The sequence below is a fragment of the Pseudoliparis swirei genome, chromosome 18, assembly GCF_029220125.1.
Source record: "Pseudoliparis swirei isolate HS2019 ecotype Mariana Trench chromosome 18, NWPU_hadal_v1, whole genome shotgun sequence".
Taxonomy (NCBI): Eukaryota; Metazoa; Chordata; class Actinopteri; order Perciformes; family Liparidae; genus Pseudoliparis; species Pseudoliparis swirei.
In genome coordinates, this window is record NC_079405.1 from 26,107,433 (window position 1) to 26,135,270 (window position 27,838).

At 48.3% G+C, this 27,838-nt stretch overlaps 1 protein-coding gene across 2 annotated transcripts in view; it reads left to right on the forward strand.

Annotated features, from left to right (window-relative positions):
* The first annotated feature begins 603 nt into the window (after positions 1-603).
* The window catches only part of LOC130208085 (cadherin-4-like), a 209,408-nt gene continuing 182,173 nt past the window's right edge, over positions 604-27,838 (forward strand). The window contains exons 1-2 of one of the 2 annotated variants that reach the window (XM_056437005.1): positions 604-762; positions 2,456-2,567. In XM_056437005.1, coding sequence (XP_056292980.1) covers positions 709-762; positions 2,456-2,567 — 166 coding nt within the window. In that variant the 5' untranslated portion in view covers positions 604-708. The remainder of the gene's footprint in view (positions 763-2,455; positions 2,568-27,838) is intronic. The other variant, XM_056437002.1, reaches the window with a different exon arrangement.

Genomic DNA, 27,838 nt, shown 5'->3' on the forward strand with positions numbered 1-27,838 from the left:
GTACTTATGTTTCATTAGGAGCAGATATACATCCTCATCCCGCAGTGGTCCATCAGGGCAGCTTTAATAAAAAAAAGCTCATAACCGGTACTTAAACCGTGGATCAGGGGCACCGGGAGGTGAGGTGAGGTGAGGGGGGCGGGGGGAATAGACTCCGGTTAGCTGATGGACACGTGAAGGCGACGCGTCGCTCACACCGCCGCGCGCGGACTCGCCTCGGCTCCATTTTAAATGGGGCCAATATGAATCTAAATAGCCCGGAAAATGCGTTCTTTCTTTTCTTTTTCTTTTCTCTCTCTCCTCCCCACAGACCCCTGCAGGGTGGGGGGGGGGGGGGGGTAGTCATCTGAGGCGCAGATAGCGCGCGCCGCCTATCCCGCCCCCCCCCCCCCCCGCCCGCTCCGCCGCCCGGTATAGGAGGAGGATTTGTAGTGATGCTGCTATCCAATGGGCACCGGGTTCCTCCGGACAGAGTGCACCCCCCACACACACACACACTACCACTACCACCCTCCTCCTTTTCGCCTCAGCGGCACTTTTGCGCCAGACAAGTAGGGGACGGTCGTTCGGCTCAGAGACGAAGGGAGGACAGGAGCTCTCCGGGATATTACCGACGTGTCTTTGGGGGCGAAGAAAGACTCATCTCTCCCTCTGGTTATTAGATTTGTCTTCTTCTTCTTCTTTTTCTTCTTCTTCGAGTTCGCAAAGATGAACGTCGGCTGCGTCATCCTGGCGTGCACCTTACTTGTGGGCGCCTCCTCGGTAAGATGAGTTCGTTTCTTACGCGTCTTCTCCCGGTGGAAGCCGCGCTGCACCGCCGCGGCTCTTCATCACTCACCCGGGCTGTGCAGCGCGAGCCCCCGAAAAGTGTCTCCTCTCTGTATGCATATATGTTAGCGCGTGTGTGTGTGTGTGTGTGTGAGTGAGAGAGAGCGCTTACTCACTTTCCCCCGCAGCGCTGCGCTAAAGGCAACATGATGCATGTCATCGAGCTTGATTCGGCGACGTTTAAGGTCAGGGATGTCTTTACTGTGGGGGCAGAAAGAAGAAGAAGAAGAAGAAGAAGAAGAAGATGAAGAAGAAGAGGAAAAGTCAGAGGCAACTCTGTCCTCCAGCCTCCCGAATCAGCTGCAGTGCATGATTGCAGAGGACGGTGGTTGTGTGGAGGGGCTGCTCGTCCTGCGTGGTGTGCCGTTACGCACACATGGACCCACAACGTGTACACAGCTGGTTTAAGACACACAAATACCGACAGCTGACGTCACGTTATCTGCAAACTTGTGCACCAAAAAAAAAGGAAAAAAGCTGCTAAAATCAGCGTCATTTCTCAGATGTTTGCAGCGGCTTGTTGAGCGGTGCTGCCTGCACGAGGCAGCAAAAGTGCAAACTATATATCCTTCAGGAGAAGCCCGGTTGATGTGATGGATGTCGGCGTATTCGGCGGGGAATGAAATAATGAAATGCCCGCTGGAGGAAGCCGTGTGCCGGCAATGTGCATATAAATCACCGGCGAAATGCAAAGCCGTTGGCATCTTTCTTCGGTCTCTTTCACACATGCACACACACTCTGTGCTCTCTCTCTCTCTCTCTCTCTCTCTCTCTCTCCCTGCAGTCAGCATGGAGACTTTTATGTCCAACCTGCTTGCCATCGTCTAATGGTTCATCATGATGTCTTATGTCATGACTTGTGTTTTATGTCAGGACTTATGTCTTTTATGACATAAGTCATGACTTATGTCACGAATTCTCTATTATGTCATGACTTATGTCATGACTTGTGTCTTATGTCACAACCTAAGACACAAGGCATGACTTATGTCTAATGTCATGACTTGAGACACAAGGCGTGATGTATGTTTAATGTCATGACTTCTCTAATGTCGCGACTTGTGCCTTATGTCATGCCTTGTGTCTTATGTCACGACTTATGTCATGACGTGTGTCTTATCTCACAACTTATGTCATGACTTGTGTCTAATGTCATGACCTAAGACACAAGTCATGACGTATGTCTAATGTCATGACTTCCCTCATGTCACGACTTGTGTCTTCTGTCATGACGTGTGTCTTATGTCACGACTTATGTCATGACATATGTCTAATGTCATGACCTAAGACACAAGTCATGACGTATGTCTAATGTCATGACTTCCCTCATGTCACGACTTGTGTCTTTTGTCATGACGTGTGTCTTCTGTCATGACGTGTGTCTTATGCCACGACTTATGTCATGACTTATGTCTAATGTCATGACCTAAGACACAAGTCAGGACGTATGTCTAATGTCATGACTTGTGTCCTATGTCGCTTATCGTGCGATCGCCGTGCGTGGAAACATCTGTAATGGTGATCCAGAGAGGACCTAAGAGGTTCTGAAAAGGCCAGATCAGTGACCCGCGTGGCCGCAAAGTCAATTTGCCGACCGCTCAACCGCCCGTCTGGTTTCCCTCCCCAGGGGAGTAAGGCGGGCCAGCCCCTCAAACCCGCCTGCCGACCGGGTTTCTCCCAGAACTTCTACACGGTGATCGTCTCCAGAGACATTCTGCACGGCCAGATCATCCTCAAAGGTAAGCGATGGCATCGGTTGACTGATGCCCAGACCTCATAGGTGTGATTGAGTGTGTGTGTGTGTGTGTGTGTGTGTGTGGGGCTCTCCATCACTCCTGAGGAAGGTCACCACACACTCTGGTTGCGGCTGTGCAAACAGAAGCTGCTCGTCTCGGAGCACAGACGTCTACGCGTTCAAGCAGAACGATCCAGTTGTGATGATGATGCTGCTGCTGCTGATGATGGTGATGATGATGATGATGATGCAGCTCGGGTTGAAAAAATTTAATAAATCTCGGGATGTGATTAAACATGGCGTGACAGCCGGTGTGTAATACACTCTGTTCATAAACTGTCATCTGACGTGGAGTTTCACTCGTGAACGAACACATAACATACGCTGATTGCAGAAATGAAGCCCCAAATCTGTGACTTTAAAAATAAATTTGATTGACTAAGCAGCAGGCTGACAAAAAACTAATCATTTAAATAACCTGTTCCCGACTCGGCGCGTTTGCAGCTGGAAGCCCCCAAAAAACTCGTATTTTGTTCCCACTGTTTGCCGTAATACACGAGCCGGCCCTTTTACTCTTCTCTGGTTTTTTGAAATAATTCAATTCTGATCCGCCGCTCCATTTCCTCCCAGAGCGGGCGGCGCACTTGCAAATGATGGAGTCACGTCGGCGCGTCTCTGGCTATTTGCTGGTGAACGTCGGCCATCATGGGAATAATAAAAACTCCCGCTCTTTCATATCCTGGATGTATAATTGACGGAGAATCACAACTTCACACGTGAGCTGCATGTTCTTCGATAACGTAGAACACGTTTCATCCCGAGCAGCATCAGGACCGCCTTCCAGATTTCCCTAACTCAGTTTATAGAAATATGAGCCCAGAATTAAGTTTGTTCTGCACTTCCGCCCCCATTTCTTTCCCTCTAACCTATTTCCCCCCCGTTCCCTCGCACTCGCCGGGCAACCGCTCAACGCCGTACGATATAACCTCAGCTCTCCCCCGACGCCGCGCCTTTACGGCCAAATTCGCTATTTGTCTATTATTAGGTGAAATGCGGGGTTTTGCCAGGAAGGAAAATGGCCAACTCGTTGTAACAGCTGTTTGGGCTTTTTTTTCCCCCCTTCCCGGCTGCAGGGAAAAAAAAAAACAATTGGCTTATTGTGGAGGTTATTTAGGAGGCCGACAAGAACGCCGCGGCCGGTCAGCGGGGAGCGAGTTGGCCCTGAAGCTCGGGAGCTTTTGGAAATGGGGTTTGGGCGTCCTCGCTGACCCAAACGTTGTTAACAGATAACATGTGTTGGTGTTTCCGTGTGTTATGTGGGCGTGTGGGGGGAGGGGGAGGGGCACAATGTGTATAACCTGAAACTGTCACTTTGCAAGAAAAAAAACAAATGGGCCAGGGGATGAGATGAGGGCGGGTCCGGAGCTGCAGAAAGGGGTGTGTGGCTGTTGTCTCCCGAGAGAGAGAGAGAGAGAGCGATGGGGGGCCCAGACGATGCAGCGTGAACCAGGCCTCTCGTTTTCCAGTCGCTTTGAACAACGTGTGGACCGCAGCATCTCATCGCCACGGCGAGGAGGAAAAGGGGGAGTGGTTTACGTGTGCAGGATTAAAATGTTCCAAGGTAAAATCAATTCTCGGCGGTCTTGAGCTCGTCGAACGCGACTGAGTAAACAAAAAGCCCCGGGGCCTCTCGCTCCACGCTGCTCTCCGCGGAGCGGACAGGTGTGTTTCTATCTCTCGCGTTCCATTAGCGCCGACCTTTGTCCAAGGAGCGCGAGTGTTTTACATGTTTGGAGGACGCAACTCGGAGGATGTTGCGCGATGCATTGAGCCTCCGGGGTCATTAGGCCACTCCTACCTGCAGCTTGATCTGCATCACGGCACAGAAAGAACCACAACACCGATCTTTTGATCTGACGCCGGTCGGCGCCTCGGAGGGAGGTGCGTGATCTCAACCCACGAAGCATCACGTTATTCTTTCTTCTCCGATTGCCCACCTTTTCAGACCGGAGACCATTCATAGCCAGGAAAGTGCGCTCGGCGGTACAACGGCAGCGTGGGAAGTTCATTTGAATGAAGAAGAGTAAAACTCCAAAACCAAACACCTTTTTAATGAGTAAGAAACATATTGGTATGGCTTCTCTTCGATACGGTTTCGCCTGGAGGTAACGCTGAGTGTCTGCTCAAGACTTGAAAGGTCATTTTTGACTCGTAATGCATCACTCAGCGCTCCCCTCCGGCCCTCCTTTGTCGACTTTACAGGTCAAAAAAACGTCTGTTATTGCTTTGTGGTTGAGCATGAAAAAAACACACAAAAAGGACCTTTGTTGAACCAACTCCCAAATCTCCGCGTTGCCACTAAGTTGCGCTGAATAAATCATCCCCGGCGCTCCCGCGGGGATGTTTGTCTGAAAGCCGGGGTCGGGAGGGATCAGAGGGGAGGTGGGGGGGGCGTGGGGGGGGAGAGACAGACGGGCTTCGAGTCGCGGTCCGTGCAGATTCCCGCCGCGGGCAGATAAGCCAGCAGGATGAAGAAAAAAAAATGAAGAAGAAATATTCCAGTGATTGCACCTTGCTGTGTAAACCGTCACCTCGCTCCGAAGAGCCGGAACGGACACCTCGGGGACACGGGCGAGGGGGGGAGGGGGGGGGGGCGTGGCCTCGGCAGCAAAAGGAATCCATGTTGAAACCCAGCTCGGTCACGAAGGCGTCTCTTTAAAGCCCGACGTGGTGATGACTTTCACCCTTTGACCTTTTGACCCCACCCCCCGAGAGACGGTTTTAGAGGCGTGTCTTCGCTGAATGTTTTCCGCTTCACTTCGCCGAGATTACGTGACAAAGACAATGAGTCTGACGGATGTACTGGATCGGAGGAACCTCGTTTTGGGAGAGGAATCAATTTGCAGCAGACGGCCACTTTGTCGTGAGCGAAATGAGATTTTAAAAAAAAGAAGGAAATACTGACGATACCTAAATGTTTCCTGGCAGCCGGCATCACGACGACCTTTTCCTGAGCGATCTTGTTTTGTTTTTCACTCTTGCTTATAAAATATCGAGGAGCATCGCGCCTCCCGTAGTGGATCGTCTATTTTTTTTCGTTCAGTTCCATCTCTGAAAAGTTACACGCTCAAAATGACTCGTAACAGGACCCCAATTAGACCATCTGGCGAGGAGCCATATCTGCTTTGAGACTGCTGTGGACACCCCCCCCCCCCCTTCCCCGACTCCTAACCTCCTATCCAAAGTGACAGGGCTTTCATAAGTACGTCCAGCGCCAAGGAGGTGCGGGCGGTGGGTGGGGTGGTGGTGGTGTGTGTGTGTGTGTGTGTGTGTGTGGGGGGGGATTACGTTTTCCCAGGCATTTGATAAGCGTGCGATGCCATTTTTTTTGGTCTTCTTCTTCTCTCTCTCTCTCCCTCTGACTCACGAAACATCTCTCTTGTCCTCCTCCGGAGAGTCTTTTCATCTCCGCAGCCAGGACCTGCCGTCTGGACAGAAGACGGAGCTCGCATCATTTCTCTTTATCTCACCCCCCCCAAAAAAAACACGCCACGAATCGCCCCACATCCCTCAAACTCACACGACATACACAATTCCATCAAGCAAGCCACCCAAGATATATAGTACATGCTGCGGCACAACCCCGTTTCATCCTGTTTTTGCAGTCATCTGCGCCTCGGAGGGAGCAGTACGTGAAGAGAAGGGTTTGTGATGGATGGTGAACCGGGAATCGTATCGCCTCTTGTCGGAGCTTCTGTGTGAAATTGTTTTAGTTCTCGTACGCTGATCTCCAGTGAGCTCCTCTCGCTGTGTCCTGGTATTAGCTTTAGCCTGTTGGTCGGCCGCTGGGTCATGTAGCATGCGCGCTCTCACGGAAGTTTCATTACAACCCCGACCGCCGCCGGTTTGGAGTCCCGCCGCACCTTTTCAAAGCGCCTCCGTTGGCGAGATCTCCACATTTTTCCCTGACAGAACAGAGGTGGGCTAATTGTGCCCTGAATTCTGACTTCTTGACCTTCAAGCGGAGATGACCGCGATGCTATCAGACCTCGTCAGACCTCAAAAAAAAACCCGAGCAGCTCGTGCGGATGCACGAGCGCTGGCGGGCCGTGGGTTAAATCATGCGGTTATTATAAAGGGGGGAGGGGGAGAAGAAGAAGAAGTCAGGCACTTCTGATGGTGTAAACCAAAAAAAAGAAAGAAAGATAGAGAGTCCTCGGCAAGGGATTAACGGATAAGAAAAAGACGGTTGGAGGAGGAACGAGAGACTGACGTTCTCCTGGAGTTGAGACGAGGGCACGTTTATGAAATGGAAGAAGATAACAAAATAAAATTCACGGACGACAGCTTAAAGCGGCGTTTCTTTCTCATTTCTTAGAAAATGTTTTGCAAATTACAGATTAACCCCCTGAAGGATGCCTCTCTCTCTCTCTCTCTCTCTACATATCGCGTTAGCAAGGAGAGCGGGCGACCTTGTGTTCCCGTGAATACCTTTTTTGCATAATTGGTCGCCCTCCCTCGCAATCTGTGTATCAGCGCTTTTGCATATCGGCGTCCTTCAACCGTCGGCGCCATTGATCGAGACTCTAATGGTCTTCTTCTTCGTTGGTGTTGTTGAACACATTTCCCACCGGGAGACCCACGATCTACCGGTACATTACAAAAACCCAGGAGATCAGTGTTAAAGACGACCCCCCTTGCACGTCGACCCGCTTGTTTGCGTTCTCACGGCAACCGAATTATCGGACGCTTGATTATCATTAAAATGAGAAAAAGAAGCGAGGGCTTAAAGCCTGCGAGGGAACATGAAGAGAGGAGAGCGAGAGCTCCGCGCAAAACCGCTGCCTGGTCAGAAGGTAATGCGTGAAAAACATCTCACTTTGAACAAATTTTTTCCATTTACGTTATCATCAGTTTGAAAATTGCGACTCTTCAAAGGCACGATAGGCTTTGAGTCATTTTTTTTCTTCTTCTCCGAGCTCTCTTCTTCCTCCGAGAAATATAGAATTCAACGGGAGATACAAAGTCGGAATTGACACAGTGCGTAAAACCACGTCTCCGCTCCCATTCATCCGCCCATGTGACCTTTTGCCAGCTAGTTTCTTCCAGTCGACACACCGTCACCGACTTCACAGCAAAACAAGCTGTCCGCCCCCGAAACACCACAAACCCATCGCACCGCCGGCCTCTCGGCATGTTGGGTAATTGCGCGCGGCGTAATTTTTTTGCTCCAGTGACGCACTCGGAGCACTTCATCTCGTGGGGCGTTTGCTGCCGGTGTTTTATCTACGGTGCTCCAATGCGTTGGATTTTATTTCACCCATTTCATTTTAATGCTTTCGTGATTATTTTATGGGTGTGGGTATAATATATGACCTGTTTTTTAGCATTTCATGGATTGCGGAAATATGAATCATGATCCATTCCTACTACTAATTATTCAAAATGCATGTCATATTCATTGAATGTGTTTATGTTACTCTAATGCTTCATTCTGGTCACATGACCATATATTCTTCTGTCCATCCCGGAGAGAGGGATCCTCATCTGTTGCTCTCCTGAAGGTTTCTTCACCTTTTTTTCCCCAGTTTTTCCTGATCCGATGTGAGGTCAAAGGTCAGAGGATGTCGTATGTGTACAGATTGTAAAGATGGCAAATTCATAATTTGTGATATTGGGCTATGTTAAAAAAAGCTGAATTGAATTCTGTTCTATCAAACCCATCATCACATGGCCATGAAGTAACGCTAGCACGCCCTAACCCCCCATCGAGTGCTCATTGGAGAATCTAGGAGGAACCTCCACCTCATGCTCAGCTGCACCTCTTTGTTGTTGTTGTTGTTGTTGTTTTTTTCCTCCCCCCTCCCAGGGTCTCAGAGTGACACTTTATTGATGGATGGCGGCCAAGCGGTTTGCCCCTTGACCTCTCATGTTCTCCAACACTCATGTTCTCCGGGTCTGCGGCGAGGAGATGGAGGAACAAATCAAAATGATTTACGTTTGGCTCGACTCGACACACAGATCCTTCTGAGCCGCCGGACGCGTCTCCGGAGGGGAACTCTCGGCGCCGTGTACTCTGCAGCCATTTTCTGAAGCCAGGGGGCTTTTTGCTATTCTATCGCCTTAATTAAAAGACGGCTTTGTCAGGATGCCTTTGTTCTACCAACTCCAATCTCAAAAAGGTCCCTCCACTTTGTCCTTTGGATTAATTCAGCCTGGAATCCATGTTTGATTATAGGGAAAGCTCTGGTGGCTTTTCTACCACATCTTCTTGTTCATTTTCGCCCAACGCCGTGAACACACAGTTGTTTATTCATGCGATGAACACGGTATACGCTGCGCTCCACCCAGAGAGTGATTTTCTGAAATGGAGAAATTAAAAGATTACAAATCGGCCCGTTAATCCAGCTGTCAATCTCACGGCTCATTAGTACGCAAGGGAGAGGGACCGAGGGCGAGAGAGGTGTACAGCACACACAGAGAGAGAGAGATGGGGAGAGAGAGGGATGGAGAGAGAGGGAGGGAGAGAGTGGGATGTAGAGAGAGGGACAGAGGGCGAGAGAGGTGTACAGCACACAGAGAGAGGGAGGGAGAGAGTGGGATGGAGAGAGAGAGAGGGACCGAGGGCGAGAGAGGTGTACAGCACACACAGAGAGAGAGAGAGATGGGGAGAGAGAGGGAGGGAGAGAGTGGGATGGAGAGAGAGAGGGACAGAGGGCGAGAGAGGTGTACAGCACACACAGAGAGGGATGGAGAGAGAGAGGGACCGAGGGCGAGAGAGGTGTACAGCACACACAGCGAGAGAGAGATGGGGAGAGAGGGAGGGAGAGATAGAGAGAGGGACGAGGGCAAGAGAGGTCTACAGTGAGAGAGGGACCGAGGGCGAGAGGTGTACAGCACACACAGAGAGAAAGAGAGAGAGAGATGGGGAGAGAGAGAGAGGGAGAGAGTGGGATGGAGAGAGAGGGGGAGGGACGAGGGCGAGAGAGGTGTAAAGCACACGAGAGAGCGAGAGAAGGAGAGAGAGAGAGAGAGGGAGATAAAGAAAAAGCGAGGAAGAGAGGGACGAGAGCAAGAGAGGTGTACAGAGAGAGAGAGAGACCGAGGGCGAGAGAGGTGTACAGCACACACAGAGAGAGATGGGGAGAGAGAGGGAGGGAGAGAGAGGGAGGGAGAGAGTGGGATGGAGAGAGAGGGAGGGACCGAGGGCGAGAGAGGTGTACAGCACACACAGAGAGAAAGAGAGAGAGGGAGAGAGAGAGAGTGGGATGGAGAGAGAGAGGGGGAGGGACGAGGGCAAGAGAGGTGTAAAGCACACGAGAGAGCGAGAGAGGGAGATAAAGAAAAAGCGAGCAAGAGAGAGAGAGAGAGAGGTGTACAGCACACACACACACACAGAGGGAGAGGGACGAGGGCGAGAGAGAGAGAGAGGATGCATCTTGTTGTCTTCTGCAGACGTTGAGAGAGTACCTCCAATTCCTCCTCATTGGAAGCATCCTCCATAATAAACTGGCGGGGGGGGAAGGGGGGGAGGAGTATGGGAGCTGATGTGAATGCTCTGAGAGAAGTGAAAGCAAGATCCGCCTGGGGTCCACTTGAGAAGAACCTTGGAGAATTCCTAATAACTTCCTATAGAAGTTTACAAATCCTAGGAACTGACCTTTTTTTCCTGGAGTCTGGTGGCCACCACTGGGATACTGCACTCTTGCAGGATCATTTAGTGACTGTAGTCTCATGCAGTCTCTCGAGACCGTCTTTTTTCTTCCCAAAAAGAATCCCGCCCCCTGTGAGACGGGCGGATAATGTCTCGAAATCGAAAAAAAGTCTCTTGGAATGGGGGGGGGCTAGAGGGAGAGAGAGACCTGTTTACAGAGGTAAAACCGTACGCTTGTCAATCAAACTGGGAGGAGGTTTTCTGTATTCCCAAACTAATTAAAAAAACTTTCATCTTCCAAAACACCTCCTCGGCGTTCTCACCGACATCTCTCCGTGAAATTACATTCACACACACCGACTGCTGCAAATGTCAGAAAAGAAATGTTCGCGTTTATTAAATTTCCACATTCCTGTGTTGATTTTCCGAACGGCAGCCTTTTTGATATTACTCATAATCTTCGGTTCACAATCTGATTATTTGTACCCGTGATTGCGGCTCACGAGCTCAGCAGCCGGCTGCCGGGGAGGCGAAACGTCGCCACGCCACTCACCCGCATCACGGGACACACGGGAGCGTGACGCCTCGCATGAGACTCTATTTTAAGGAAACGGTTATTGTACCTCTTACCGGGAACAACTTGCCAAGTGCCGGCGGAGTTTAGCTGGTTTCACTGTCGCTGCCATTCACTCGTTTTAAATAGCGAATGAATGAGTGCAACTACAATGACACACGCAGCAGCATATCAACTGTGTGTGTGTGTGTGTGTGTGTGTGTGTGTGTGTGCGCGCTGCAGATTAGCCTTGGTGTTGAAAGATATACAGCTGCTCTGCCATTTTCCACCAGGCTCTGAGGCACATCAAAGAAACAGTTTGGAAAACGATGGCACCATAAAATATAATAGAAACACAAATCCTGAAAAAAAGGGGGAGGGGGGGGGGAGATTCCATCTCCTATGGCGGCAGCGCCATAGGAGATGGAATCTCCCCCCCCCCCCCAAAAATCACTTGGTGACTCGGGGATGCCGTCTGCCTTTCTTCTGCGGCTCATCTCGTCTCATTTGATTTGCAACTTTCCCTTTTCTCTTTCCCCCGATCAGGACTTAGAGGGTGCTGTTTCTTTTTGTTGTTGTCATGTTACACAGGCGAAGGTTTTCCGCGTGTATTTCTGACCCCTGAGCAATGGCGGGCTTTGCTTTGTCGAATAATTTAAAAAAAAAGCTCAGATTGTTACCTACGGCAGTTTTGGAGGAGCTCAGACGGCTGATTTGGAAATCACGATCCGGGACCGCGCTCCATCTTGTTGTGACGCAGATTTTTTACTGCGGGAGGCCGACAAATCTGCAAATATGTATCGCTGACCAGAATAAACCAAATAAAGATATTCTGCCCGTTAAGAGTAGTTACACGACTTCATCCCGCCGGCTTCCTGTTTCCCCGCCACGTTACCAGCATCGAATGTCAGAGATAATAATGTCATCTTTTTTGATGCTTTTATTGCTTACTTTGCTTTCTCAGCATGAGCACATGACCTCTGCTGTCTGTCTCTGTCTGTCTCTGTCTTCTTTCTCAATCTGCGGGAGCTCATCCTCCAACCTCTGACCCCCTCCCTCATGAATCCTATTTCCTCAAAGGCTAAGACGCCAAACGCAGCGCGACGTACTCCTCGTCTGATTTATATTTAGAGCCGCGTTCGCACGAGAGCGGGTCACAGAGGCGCCTGCACACACACACACACACACACACGCGCCACCTTAGCGCTTGCCATAGATGTTCATTCGTAGTAGCAGAGGCCCCTGCAGGTTTCCGCCCAAATATTAATCGGGTCATTAAGCTTTAACCTCCCGACGGGTTTTCGGCGGACGTGATAATAACCGACCCGATCGGCAGACCCGTATATTTCCGATCTCTTGCGGGGAACGTGCACACGGTTAAACCTGCCGGGGTACGAAAGAAAGAAAGAAGATAAAGAAAATCTGATTACGCCTTTTGTACCGGATTCTCGCACTGTAAAAATACCCACGAGAAGATTACAGCCGTCGGGCGGCAACGGCCAGAGAATCCCCGTGAAACGTCGCCGCCGTGCCGAAGAAGACGTCCCGGCCGCGTTCGCAAACTCGTCTTTTTGTTGTCTCGGCGCGACGAGACGGAGTTCTCCGTCTTTGCTTGGTAAGAGGCTGGTAATCCACAGAGGAAAACCGGAGGGGGAGAGACCACTTTTTGTGATTGAAATATGGGAGCAAATCAATAGAGCCCTCCTTCTCTGCTGGCAACGTGCAACGCAGACGCATGCTGGCTGCATCGCGGCTTCAGAAGAATCACACTTTTCCTCCCCTGCTCCACTCTGGCTCTCTCTCTGTGCCTCCCTCCCCCTCCCTCTCTCTTGTCTTTTTTCTCTCTCCGTTGCCTCGTATAGGTTTTCAGATAAAAATAATAGCTCTGAGAACCAAGAGAGAAGAGAGGCATGGAGGAGGAGGAGGAGGAGGAGGAGATGGAGGAGGAGGAGGAGGAGGAGGTGGTGACAGTGTCTGCGCTCTGCACCCGACAGTAAGACAACAAGAGGCAGTCTCGACTAACCGTGGCCTCTGGGAATAGAAGCCTTCTTATTGCCACGAGCAGGAAGATTTAGCCCCGGGGTAAAAGGGGGGGAAAGAAAAAAAGGAGAACAAATAAATAACGGATGCGTCCATATTACTGTGTAATTACCTTCGCATTGAAAATGCCGGAAGGTTATGTTTTGATCGCCGTGTATTTATTTATTTATTTATTTATTTGTATGCGTGTTATTCGCAAAACTCAAAAAGTATTGAACCGAATCACATGAAATTTGGTGGGATGATTGTTTATTATCCGGGGACCAGTTGATTAGATTTTGGGATCGATCGGGTCAAAGGTCAAGGTCAAAGGTCATGAACAGGTCAAAATCTTTTGCAGAACTCAAAAAGTATTGAACCGAATCGCATGAAATTTGGTGGGATGATTGTTTATTATCCGGGGACCAGTTGATTAGATTTTGGGATCGATCGGGTTAAAGGTCATCAACAGGTCAAAATCTTTCGCAGAACTCAAAAAGTATTGAACCGAATCGCATGAAATTTGGTGGGATGATTGGTTATTATCCGGGGACCAGTTGACTAGATTTTGGGATCGATCGGGTCAAAGGTCAAGGTCAAAGGTCATGAACAGGTCAAAATGTTCTTGAATCGCATGAAATTTGGTGGGATGATTGGTTATTATCCGGGGACCATTTGATTAGATTTTGGGATCAATCGGGTCAAAGGTCAAGGTCATGGAAAGGTCAAACTCTTTTTTAACCATAGCACGATACATTTTTGTCCAATTGGCATGCAACTAATGCCAAAATGTTCATAATTCAATGCCCAATCTTGTGATATGCGAGTGCCCATTTTAGTTATGATTACATCCACCACGGGGCTGTGGTGGAGTGAATCATGGCTCTTCCTATTTAAATGCAGCGTCAAATTTATAGCTAAAAACAATCCAGGCCGAGCCAAGCGATGACACGTCCGAGCTGCCACCGACACGTCGGTCGGCGCCCGGTTATCGCTGCCGGCTCGCGTTCGTTATAAGCGGAGCGCTCGTTACGCCGATTTGAATCAACGATGTCTCACGTCTGCACCTCAGCAGGCTTTTGGTTCGCAGCACACGTGTCACAGGGCGATGACCACGGCATCGTGGAAAGCGGTGAACAGCTCTCTCTAAAAGGTGTCGCGATGACTCCGCGAGGTAAACGTTGTGGTTGGACGAGCTGTGCCTTCCTTCGGGGCCGCGGGCCGACCGCGTTTACCTCACCTGTCATGAATAAACATCCACCGTCCGTGGATATGTCTTGTGGGTTTCCCTGATTCCATGAGGCGATTCACAGCTTGATTTGCATTTTTTGTGCAACGCCGTTCCGAGATTATATTAAACTTTCGGAGCACCGCGTGAGGCTTTGGCCATGACTGTTATTTTTAAGCTGATATCTTTTCCTGCCGGGGTCAGGCTCGGGGGCCCTTCATCGAGCTCATTACCGTCGAGCTACGGGTGGATGTTGCCAACAATTCAAGACCCTCCTCCACCTTCAGGCCCTGCGGCGCGTTAGATGAAACACAACGACGACGAGGAGTTGGAGGAAGGCCGGAGCATCAGTGCAGTCACGTGTGGCCAACATAGCAAGCTGCATAACGGCGCATACGAACGAGTCAAGAATGAAACCGCGTGACGGTTACAAAGGCGTTACACGTGTTGCTTGGCATCGGGATGTACGGAGTTAATTTCCATAATCCAGTATTCTCTTTGATGGCGAATGTGAAGATCTTAAAGTCTTTATAATATAATACGACATGAGGTGTTATGTTTAACACCTCATGGCTAAATTAATTGAACTGGAGTATATCTCAAGGATTTTTCAAAATATTGATGTTGGCCTTTGTTTCGTCCACAGTGGTTCTAAAAGGACACGACGTGTTCCCCGCTTGAACATTTTGCACTGGTGTTCAATGTTTTCTCGTGGCTACGTGACGCTGTGACACACAATTATATTGTATGTTTATATATATATATATACAGTACTTTTAGTTTATTACCTTCACATTGAAAATGCGGAAGGTTATGTTTTGATCGCTGTGTATTTATTTATTTATGTATTTATTCGTATGCGTGTTACTCGCATAACTCAAAAAGTATTAAACCGAATCGCATGAAATTTGGTGGGATGATTGGCTATTATCCGGGGACCATTTGTTTAGATTTTGGGATCGATCGGGTCAAAGGTCAAGGTCAAGGCCATGAAAAGGTCAAAATCTTCTTTTTACCATAGCACGGTCAATTTCTATCCAATTGGCATGCAACTAATGCCAACATGTTCATAATTCAATGCCCAATCTTGTGATATGCGAAGGTATGCGCTCTACCGAGTGCCCGTTCTAGTTTTAACTTGTTTTTGGTTTGTAACTATGTGTTTCATATGTTGCTGCGTGTCTTGTCCTAGAGATTTTTAAACTCTAAGGAATTCATCTGGTTCAATAAAGGTTTAATAATAAAAAATAAAATTATTGTGGATAATCCAAATTCAGCCAAATCCTGTTAGACTGGCTCCCTTTCACTTTCTAAATCACGCTAGCGTTAGCGGGCATGCCTCTCGTGTCACTTGTTTTCATGGGAAAATGGGATTTCTTGTCATAACTTTAGTTTCATTTGTAAAGGGGGACCTGGAGAGACTTATTCCGAATTGTTTCTGGTTATATTCTGACGTATTGCTTGAGGACATTTAGTTGTAACTTGCTCAGAACGGTTAAATGCCTCTCTGCACTCCAACTCAGGATTGTTGTTGAACAACCTGAGTACTGAGTATGCTGTGTGCGGAACAGATTTTGCACTCATTTGCCTCATTTTCTCCTGCCAAATATACTCGTCACACAGGGAAAGTGTGAGCTGCCATTTTAACAGGAAAAGTAATTAAAAGAAATAGCTGCAAGCTGAAAGGTTCAGCCAATTATATATCACCGGAATACCTGCCTTTTAAGGCCCTGCCTCCAGTATTTATGTTCATTCCAACAATTATTTTACTCGCAGTTAATCGTAGTAAACGTGAATATGTGCACTTTAATCCTAACGCGGCATGTATTTTTCATTGTAATTTAATCACATTTTTGCATTAATTTCTCAGCCGCCAACAGGTGGAAAATGCTAAAGAATGGCCAACGTTGTCTCGGTAATAAGCATTAGCATAAGCTTTCCCCTGCTTAAAGTGCTTAAAGATGTTATTTTCACCGAAGTCTATTTAGTCCCCCCCCCCGGTTATTCACATATTTAATATGCAGAAGCAACATTTGGCACATCATTTTTACATGTATGCAGACTAAATCTTGCTTTTGATATTGCAAAGATGTGAGGCACCGTCTACGGTGAAGACTTTTCAGATCCAATTTGCTGCAGTCCTCTCTGTGGCTGCCTCTCCATCTTCCACGACTTCAGTGTGTTCTCCAGCCTGAAGCTCTTTGTGAACTTCTCTTCACACTCTGGAGATTGTATCGAGAAAAAAAACGGGGGATAAGATGTTGACAGTGGACATGCTTATTCCCTATTTTTAACAGAATATATGATACATTGCATACATATACATATATATATGTATTTTCACAGTGCCTACATGTGTGTGCGCCCGCATGCTTGAACCACCCCCCCCCCCCCCTCCATTTTCCATAATCTCACCACACACCACCGCCCCAGAAGCAGGGCCCTTGCAGGCTGCATTCTAAATACTCTCAAGGCTGGAGGCTAAGCAACATGAATTCCAATGAATTATTAAACAGGATTATTTATTTACTTCCTCTGCACCGTGAACCACCTAACTTGCAAATCTACATCGCATTTCTTTGCGAACCTGTGGCACATTTGTATATATAATTGACTCAATGAATATTTTCTTTAGCATACTCTTCCGAACACCTTTGGGAATCAGCCCGGTGGACTTTTGAATTGTGTTGAACTGTTATCCTGGAGGACTTTAATTGTACATCGCATTGCTCTTATCTTCCTCCCCCCCCCGGATAGATTTAAATGTCAATTTGGATCATTTGTTTTTCGTGGCCATCATGTGGTGCCTCTGAATGCTCTTTGTTTTAGATCAATGACATTGTGTGTAGCGAGTGGTGATGATCTGGCGGGTGAGGATGTGTCAAATGTATGTGTGAGTGTGTGTGTTTGTGTGTGTGTGTCGGACTATGTTGGCAGTGGGAGAAAGAGATGAATAAGCGAGCAGAGGACTGGAGCTCCGCCAGCCCGCGAGACTCCGGTGCACTGCAGATGAGCCAAAAGAAAAACCCTCCATCCATTCACACGCGGCTCTTCGCGGTGACGACGAGCTTCCCACCGCCGGCCGCGTCTGTCAGACAATTCACGCGCCGCCCGCTACATGTTGATGCTGTGCTGTCGTTTCCATTAACAGATTACTGTGCCGTCTCGAAGGCGTGATTAAATATCCATTCAGAACCTCCCGAGCCAACAACCTTGGTTTCATTATGAAGTTGAAATGAGAAGAAGAAAAAGAAGAATGAAAAAAAAAAAGTCACCCCGACGGCACGTTAAACATCATTACGCATTCATAAAAACTCTGCCGTGGTTCATTAGCGGCGCGGCGCACATCAGACATGGCACCTTAATAAAGGGGGGGGTGTAGAGGTGAAACGCCGAGTGTTTGACCTATGCAGGTAGCGCGCAGGTGTAAGTGTAAATCGAAGGTAAATGAGACGACGCCTCCGTACCTGCTGTGAGCGGCGACCTGCGCGATGTTCTTTCGGTTGCCATTCATCCAGTGATAAGACGTACACTACCGTTCAAAAGTTTGGGATCACCCAGACAATTTCGTGTCTTCCATGAAAAATCACACTTTTATTCATCAAATGAATATAAAATATAGTCAAGACATTGACAAGGTTAGAAATAATGATTCATATTTGAAGTATTAATTTTGTTCTACAAACTTCAAGCTCAAAGGAAGGCCAGTTATAGCTTATATCACCAGCATAACTGTTTTCAGCTGTGCTAACATAATTGCACAAGGGTTTTCTAATCAGATATTAGTCTTCTAAGGCGATTAGCAAACACAATGTACCATTAGAACACTGGAGTGATAGTTGATGGAAATGGGCCTCTATACACCTCTGGAGATATTTCATTAGAAACCAGACGTTTCCACCTAGAATAGTCATTTACCACATTAACAATGTACAGTGTGTATTTCTGATTAATTTAATGTTATCTTTATTGAAAAAACAGTGCTTTTCTTTGAAAAATAAAGTCATTTCTAAGTGATCCCAAACTTTTGAACGGTAGTGTATATATGTGTGTGTGTGTGTGGTCAGAGACATCAGTGAGACTCACACTGCAGTGATAAAGGATACAGCTGGAGGGCAGTTAGATAACAGCAGGATCCTCCTGATATTACTGCCAGGGGTGCAGCAGGTGCCTGATAGAAATATGAGTGTTTTGCATGGGGGCTGAGTCGGTTAATGAATGGACCCCTCAGGGCTGATGAGTGCACATGAAATGTGACGCGTCCGACAGGGTTTCTCTTTAAAAAGTACCGCCAGGAGAGACAGACGCCTCGTCTTCCACCGAGATTATTGATTATCGTCTGGTTTACTGAAGGAGTGCTGCGGAATCAGCTCATGCACTTTAAAAAACACACACACACACACCGTGTGTGTATCGCCACTGTGACGGCGTTTGATTTTTCAATGTTCCACATTGCTGCACTTTGAAGCGCTATCGCTTATCGGAGAGACAAACACATGCACGCCAAATACGCTCCCAGCTAAATAAGAAATTCCCAACAGTCTCTCACTCGAAAAAATATTGACGCGGAAGTCATGTTTAAATGCAAGAGCACGAAGTTAGTGTTTCGCTCTTAAAAAGAACGAGAAAAGAAGAAGAAAAAGATGAAAAGTCGAGCGCAAATTGCTTTAATTTGGACGTGAACCCAGAAATTCAATTCTCAGAGGGAGCAGAAGACAACATTTTAAAAGACGCCCTCCCACACTAAAGGAAGGAGATAACTGGTGTACAGCGGCAGCTGATCTAATGACAAAACAAATATGTTGTCATCAGATTATAGGATAATATGTTTTTTTCATCCCCGTTATTATGAAACACAAACAGATTACATGGAGAGAGAGAAAAAATCTCTCATCAAAATGACACACCCAACATCTTCTAAAAAACACACAGACTCCCAAAATGATCATGAGCCGCGCTCGGTGCAGCGGAAGATGCATTATGGCAATGATTTGGTTATGCTTACCGCGGCTCCGCGCTTTATGTGTCAGGAGAGAGATAAATGTTCACGGAGAAGCTCTCAAAGGCTTCGTGCATTTGCACACAAAAAAGTTGAACTTTTAACAAGCTTTTAAAAGATTTGTTCGCAATTCTTTCCGGGCTTAATGGATTCATACGCTGACATAACGTGGCCTGTAATGGCAAAATGTTGCCGTGCGTCAGACATGCACTTATCTGAATTATTCAAGTCCGTCATCGTCAATCCGTCCATCTCGTTCCTCCTGAAGTAAGAGACGTGCGACGGATTGTTGTTGTTACGACTTACTGACTCAGAAAAAAAAAAGCACTCTGACATAATAGAATATAAAGGATGTGTGATGGGGGGAGGAGTGGCATTAAATATCTCACAGCCCCCCCCCCCCCCCCCCCTGCTTTCTGTGTCTCCGCCTCTGTCACAGTCATTCTTTTATATATATATATATATATATATATATTGTTTTCTTTCTCTGTCTCTTCGACATCATCATTTTTCTTCCCGCTCTTTGACGTTCACCCCCCCCCTGTCGTCATTATTCACCGCAGTATTCCCCCGAACGCTCCCCGGTGCGGTCTCTCTCCTCCCGTCGTCTCGCTCGGGTTGAAAACCTTTCTGCCCGTTGTGTTTGTTTTACCCGATCGAGGCCACAGACGGCGGGCTGCGACGGGCCTCTCCATCACGCTCACGCCGCCGCGTGATTGATCGAGAGAGAGAGAGAGAGAGAGAGAGGGGACTTACAACGCAAACCGACAGCGCTCCCACGAGAGGCGCGCCGGAAAACGGCTCGCCCGCGGCAAACGTATACGTCTCCCCCGAACTCGCCAAACGGCGTTTGATTTAAGGTGAAGCGATTTCCTTCAGTGAAAACACGTTTTATTCACACTTCTTTAGATTCGGCTCCATCAGCCCGTTAGCATGAATGCCGTGGCCCCTTCCACAAGAGTTCGACTTCTGACATCCAACTCCATCATTTAACACCGGCCGGTGCCGGTGTGCGTGTCCAGCACGTGGAGGACGGCGGCGGCGGCGGGCTCGTGTCTCACGCTGGAGAGATAGCAGAGGGCAACGAGAGGGAGGTAGTTACTGGTTATCAGAAGCTGCTCTCTCTCTTTATTTCTCCTCCCTTTCCCTTCACAATGTGCCCTACTCTCCTTTGCTCACGGATGACCTTTGACCTTTCGCTCCACCTGCCGCTCTCCTGCATAAACACGTTCCGTTAACAGTAAGTTACTTCATTCAGACGCTTCTCAGGCAGCCCGTTAAGGTCACTTGAATTATACTTTTGCCCCTCCGTATTTGCATTCAAATGGTCTGAAGGGGGAGGGGCTTATTGCTATGTGACATTAATCCTTTCTGATTTCCCATTATGGCTGAAAATGCCACTAAAATGTGACATTTAGACCGACCGGATCTCTGTTTCTTTCCCCCGTGGATTATTCCTCGTCGGTGTGCGTACGAGGTCCGCTATCTCGTCGATTGAAGGCTTCGCGGCGGCGGATTCCTTTTCAGGGTCGCGAACCCACGAAAAAAACCAACCCCGGAAACATGAAGTATAACGTTATTGCTCTTTAATTGAAATGTTGAGTTATTCGCCGTTTTTGTTGTTGTCCTGGTTGTTTGGCGGGAAAACGACAGAATCCCTTCTCATCGGCGTACAGGCATGAGGAGGGAGGAGGAGGAGGAGGAGGAGGAAGGGGGGGGGGGGGGGTTGAGAATGGATAAGTAAGTGAGGTCATGAATTTTTCCCCGCGTGGCGTGTCCATCCCCGGGCTCACAGCGCATTAATGAGTGAGCAGAACTCGCCTGTCACTTGAGCACACACACACACACACACACACACACACACACGCACAACAATAGCCTTCTTTTCTTTGCTTTTTTCCCCCCGCCGTGGAGCAGGAGGGCGCCTCAATTTGCCTCTCCTCTCCCACAGAGCTCGGCATTCAGCAGAGCGTTCCTTATTCAGGGGGAAGCATCCGCTGCTAAAACTAAAACTATAGTGCCATCTGCTCCATCCCGCCTTCGCCTCTCTCCCCGCCACAAAGCAGACGATTATCAACTGGAGACCGCTCGGCCTCGGCGGCGGAGCGCCGGAGCGTCTCAAAAATATCCACCGTCTGACTTTTTTTGGGGGGGGGGGAACTTCTGACGAGTCTCAAGGCCTTCCTGTTTTGCACTGCGGCTTCTCTGTGTGGCGCGGTTGTTCTCTCGACACGCGATCCATCGACATGACGCATGATGCGCGATTACACTTTACGTAACACTCTTGAATGCATCCCTCTGTGTTGTCCGGAGAGGCAGCGGCGATAACGGCCTCGGCATCGCGTCTCCGAGCTCCCGAAGGCCGATGTTTGGCCTTTCTCCGGCTCCGTGAGCACGGACAGACATTAATGGCACAAATATAGCCAGCAACAAAAGAGGGGACACTAGAAAATGGAGACGGGCGGCGGGGGTCCATCGACGCCCCTCTGCGCCTGTCTTTAGAGAAGATGTGTCTCTCAGCAGGCCGCTGTGTCACATGCCGCAGAGAGAGAGGCGAGCGCGTCTTCTGAGAGCTTTTCTACGGTCTTAACCCTCCTGTTGCCTTCGGGTCAATTTGACCCCATTCAATGTTTAACCCTCCTGTTACCTTTATATTTACTGACATATTTTACCCTTGGGGTCAATTTGACCCCAGCAATTAAAACCTCCAGAAAATTATTAGAATTAATATTGTTTTCCAAGTTTAAGTGTGAGGCACTTTATGTTTGTTTACTCCCTAAATATCCCTTTAAATATATAAAAAAGTTGATATTTCTTATATGTTTGACAGTGAAAAACAGCCTGGGGTCAAATTGACCCGAAAGAACACCGACATTAAACATTGAATGGGGTCAAATTGACCCCAAAGGTAACAGGAGGGTTAAAGGGAGAGTCTGGATGGTTTGCAGTTGGACTGTATACCGGTCGGAGTATTACACGACAACAAGGACACAACTAATCCTTTAATGCCACACAATAACACACGTAACTAGGGATGGATATCGTTTGAGTTTTTTTTCCCGATAGCGGTGCTAAACCGGTACTTTTAAAACGATACCGGTGCCTGAACCGATACTTAAAAAAAAAAAACGAGGCACAATGTGGACAATAAAAACCTCTTTGGCCATATTCCCTGTAAAAGCCGTTATCATGGAGCACTGACAAACAACGGATATCAGACCGTCGTGCTCGTAGCTTGTAGCTAGCGCTAGCTCGTAGCTGGTAGCTAGCGCTAGCTCGTAGCTAGCTTAAACATGGTTATAATGGCTAATTTAATATTTGTTGGCCTACTTTTATGAAAGGAAGACTTGGAATCAACGTTACGGTACTGATCTGAGTTCAGGCTGCTCTTCTCATCATCGGTCTTCATGTTTTCAGAGGGACCGTCTCCCCATCGCGCCCGGCCTGACCGCTGAAAGTTAAATATGAGAGGCTATCGTAACCTGCTGACAGGGCGGAGTCACCAGAGAAGTTCAAAATAAGAGTTTTTTTCGATTTCAATCGGCTCAGGCAACGAAATGTGCGTTGCTTTTCGGTCCGTTGTTTTCGGTACCCAACCCGAGACCTAACCGGTCTTCTGCAAGCTAAAATGAGCGTTTTCTCTCAGAGAGCCGAGATAACGACTGTCTGACGGTTAGTTAGAGCAGTGGAAATGTTCTAAATACAGCATGTACTTTATTGTCGGTGAGTATGGAACAATATGTGTTGTTGCAGTACATTTCTTATAGCTCCTGTGTTTCCGAACTGGGGGGCGTGCTGACCACCATTTGTCGGAAATACCCAACTATTTAAACGACTTCTTCCTTTAAAGATACATCTGGTTTCGATGCAATTTTCAAGATGAAAACCAACAACGGATGGATCCCAGTCACAAGTCTGTGTGCAGCCAGTAGCCTGACGTAGCGTAGCTCCGTAATCAGAGGAGTTTGGATAATAACGGGGGACCACAAAGACTCCGGGAGACTCCTCCACGCAGCGTCGTCCTCCGTGTGTCGTACAATATGGAAGCTTTCTCTTTCACTCAGATAGGTGGCATTGTTTGAGGCACGTCCCGGCTGTCTTCAGGCACACAATGGCCGCCCCGTCACATGACGGATCCTCAATGGAGCCTCCCCTCCTCCGCCATAATTCGATTTTCAGGCCAATTTGTATGCCTTCTCAAAGAAACCTTAAATGTCTGCTTGGCTTGGCTCGGCTTTTTTTTGGGGGGGGGGTCTGGGAGATGACACGAGGACGGGGGGAAATAAAGTGGAAGAACAGGGATGGAGACACGGAGGCCCAGCATGTGACGTAGAGAAGAGAGAGACAAACCAGCCGCCGATTCGCTCGTCCACGGCGTCTCTGTTTCGGCTCGTGCGAGAGTCGTTTGTAATAATTCATCCGCCACTCGTGTGAGAAAAACACAGAGGGGGGAAAAGTTCACGCAGGGCTCAAATGAGGCTGTTTTTTATCTACAGCGAGTCCATTATCAGATTCATCAGGGCCGGAGGGCGCCGAGAGGAGAGGGGGGGGGGGGGGCACGCCCCGAGGGGAGTGGTATGCTTGGGTATTCTTGAGTATGTTTGCGCGTAGAAATTTTTGTTTGGGGTCCCTGGATATCCATTGTTTCCATTCCATATTTGTGACTCCTGCACTTCGAGCTAATCACTCGAAATCCAGACTGTTTGCTGTCCTGGCTCCTCATTGGTGGAACGAGCTCCCCACTGACATCAGGACATAAGGAAGTCTCTACAGATTCACCCGGAAACTAAAAACACATCTTTTCCGACTATATCTGGATTAAAACACAGATTAGCACTTCAGTGGCACTGAAATAGCTCTTATTATGGTACTTCTGTAGTTCGACTATGTTGAGGCAATGTTACTTTCTGTATTCTTGTTGTTCTGTGTTTGTACTCTTGGTTGATGCACTTATTGTAAGTCGCTTTGGATAAAAGCGTCTGCTAAATGACGTATAATGTAATGTTTCCATTGTTTCCGACAGTTCATAGATCGGTTCATTGGTGATTTTTCTCTGTAGTTTTGCTTCATTCAGTCTGTGATAACACAAGAGGCAGAATTCCAGGGTCATAGTGATGGTTTATGCTCATTTGGACACTATCACTGAGATAAAGATGAACTAGTTCAGTGTCAAATACACCATTCAATGGAGAAATAATATATATGAATGCAAATAATAGGGAGATGTCGATAGTTATTTCTTGTATTTCGAATTTTTTCGTTCTGGAGACAGTTTTAATTGGCCTCCAGTAACCCTAAACGTGAGCAGGTAACAATCATTAACACCGACAGCCACATTCTGTAACTAACTGTTTTCGCGGGGCTGAGGCTGAGGATGCTGGGGACGTTTTTTTGGAAACGTGATTTGACGTCAACGAGGCGACGGAGGCCGGGCGACGCCCAGCGAGTTTCCAGCTGTCGGTGTTCGGCTCCGAGCCACTAGGAGGCGCTGGAGGCTATCTGCTGCCAATCCCCCTCTTTAACACTCGATGTACGCGCGCACGTGTGTGTGTGTGCGTGCGTGTGTGTGTGTGTGCGTGGGAGATTGCACGTGTGTGCACACGCAGCGGGAACACATCGCTATTTGCATGAGCTTCACATTCATTAACGGTTCATACGAGAGAGCGTAATTAAAAGCTCGCTGTGTTTGTAATTACCCCGAAGCACCTGTAATTACCCCACTGCACGGCTCCCCGGCCCACAATGCAACACTCGCGAGCGCATTCTCTTCTTAGGTAATGCGAAGCCCTCACGGGGGGGGGGGGGGGGTAATAAATTATCATCTTTTTTAGGTTAGATGGGATTCTTAAAGTTGAGTTTTGACTCATTAAATCAAAAAGAGTCATTAAATGGGCAAACTGAAAGCAATGCCATCAGCAAAGGGGGCAAATATTTAAATGTGGCTCGTCTGATATCCACCCCGCACCATGAAACAGGAGGGGAGGGGGGGCTGGGGGGGTTAACTGAGACATACTTAAACAACGAGCCGTGGGATCAAGCATTTTTTCCACATGCAGAAATGTGTTCTCACACTCATGGATGCAAACATGAACACAGATATGTGACATCACCTGACCGCTGACTGTGTGTGTGTGTGTGTGTGTGTGTGTGTGTGTGAGAGTAAAAGCTTTTCACTCAAGGGCCCCTTCTGATGCATAGTGACACCTTCATTTCATACTTTTGAAGAAGTGCATCACCGACAGAAGGGGGGGGGGGGGGCTCTGAAGATCGGGCTTGTGACTTTGGTAGACTGCTTTGTTGACTCCCCCTCCTCCCCCCATCCTCTCCATCGTTCCTCAGGAGTCGAGAGAAAAGAGAGCGAGGCTAGTGAATGAGCAGGGAGATGATGTTTCATTATCTGAGGCATTACTCACCGGGGGGAGGCCGTTCCTCTCCGCTGTAAACCTTTTTATCTGTCGCTGCTCCGGTGAGATACGGCCGGGCCGAGAGGAAGTTTAGGGAAAGGAGAAGGAAAAAAGGGTGTGGGGGTGTTTTGAGTAGATGAAGGCGAAGTAGAGTAGGGACCAGTAAATCCATGTGGCCTTTATGCGGGTATTCTAGTGAGTCAGTGTGGAGGGATTAAAGATCTTCCGTTGTCCTTTCATGGGTTAAGAACCACCAGATCCTACATTTCCCACAATGCAACCTGCAGCCATTTTTTCATAAACTCCGCTTTGCCTCCTACACCTTTCGTCTACACTTGTCGTCTTCTGCTCCCTCTTTCCTTGATACGAACAAACTGAAGTCCTTCTGTGGTCCTTTCACATCCCCAAAAAACACCAGATACTACATTTCCCACAATGCAACCTGCATCCACTTTGCCTCCTACACCCTTCGTCTACGCTTGTCGTCTTCTGCTCCTCCATATGAACGCACCGCGCCCGTGGAGGGGAGAGGAGGGTGGAGGTGGGAGGACCGCGGGAAACGACGCATCTGAATAGCTGTATTGACCGCATTACTCTCTCAGTGGAGTCCTTCGAGAAACCTTTGAGGCCAAAAGGTGGCTGAGAAACGACTCGTCGAAATGGATAATGGCTCCCATCTTACTTAAAGCCGAGCGAAGCCCGGTAATGACACTCGCTTCGTTTTGGGCCACACTGGGAACTTCTTCCAGCCGTCGAGATCGTAATGAGCTTTCTCTCTCTCTCGGTCTCACAACGTCTCCTCCGAGGTACAACGTGCCTCCTAATGGGCTTGGATTCATACACACCTCTTCTTCTGTCATCCACGTGAGAACGGTGGTGTTCTTTGTTTTTTTAACCACACAAAGCACCGCTTCAACATTTTACACACAGAGGATGAAACTGAAAAAAAAAATGCCATGTTGGTGTGAATGGAGGAAATAAGAGGATGTTTTTGTGTTCTAAACCCGGCGCCGCGTCGTTTGCCGCGTTCGCAGAGGGCAGAGAAATGTTGGCCGGCACAGCTTTGTGGTTTTGGGGAACAAAAGCAGATTTGTTTTGTTGTTTTTCTGTGGTTTTTTGTGTGTGTGTGTCCGTGTGAACATATTTTCAAAAAGGGACCTTTTAAAAATAAATAAAAAAGCAGGTGTTTTTACACCCGGGTGTAAACAGCTGTTTACCTCGGACGCCGCCGGGCGAGGCCCCCTCGGGTTTCTGCCTCGGTATTTATCATCGCTCAAAACGTGACGAACCGGAGGACAAAGCGGCTGTGGGGGGGGGGGGGGGGGGGCTTGGCGTGAGAACAAGGTCGGCAATTAAATGCGTTAATGCACTCCCCCCCCCCCCCCCCATATTAGCAAGCAGCACTCCGGGAGACTCCCATTGTTTGATCTTACAGCGTGCCTGAGTGTGTGGGGTGTGTGTGGGTGGTTGGGGGGGGGGGGGGGGTTTAGAAGGGGTTGAGGAGTATCTAGTTTATACCGGGAATGAATAGAACAATTTGATAAAAGCAACAAGTGTGACCCCTCTTTCCACCAGGGCTCGTTTATCAGAGAGAGAGAGAGAGAGAGATGGCGAAAATAGGCAGGGACGGGACACAGGGTGGGGGGTGAAGCAGAATTCCCACACAAAGCACGCCATTATTTTAGTAGTCCCCCCCACCCCCATCTCTCTCTCCTGTGGGAGACTCGGCTCAATGAGCCCCCCCCCCCCCCCCTCCAGGAGCACAACTCTATACAGCGCTTCTCGTGTCTGAATAACAAGTGGAGCGAGGCGCAGGAGCAAAGCACAACGAGTGCAGGTGGGGAGACCGGGTCTGTCCACAGACCGGGACTAATACTAAAGTGTAACCCCCCCCCCACACACACACACACACACACACACTGTACAGAGAGGTCGTGGAGCTGTAATCCCGTCGGCGCTCCCGAGGATTTGATGTAAAAGGCTTTTCCTCCACTGAAGATCTCGTTGACGTTGCAAATTGTTTTCCCGCCTCTTGGCCCCGCCCCCTTCCGCCCCGCCTCTTCTGTTTCTCTTTACCTGCACACAGTGGCTACGGAAAGTATTCAGACACCTTTAAAATGTTCGCTCTTTATTTCGTTGCAGCCATTTGCTAAAATCCAATGTGATATTTCAGTGTTTCCTTTTTAATACATTTGCAAACATTTCTACATTTCAGTTTTTTTCTGTCAAGATGAACAATAATGGGAAATAAAATGAACTTTTTTGATTTTAGCAATGAAACAAAGAGTGAACAATGTTAAGGGGTCTGAATACTTCCCGTACCCGCTGTATGTAGGTATATCAGAGAATATAAATTCGCTTGTTTGGACTTTTTTAATGGCAAGATCTCACTTTCTGCTGATTTGTAGCAAAAATTCT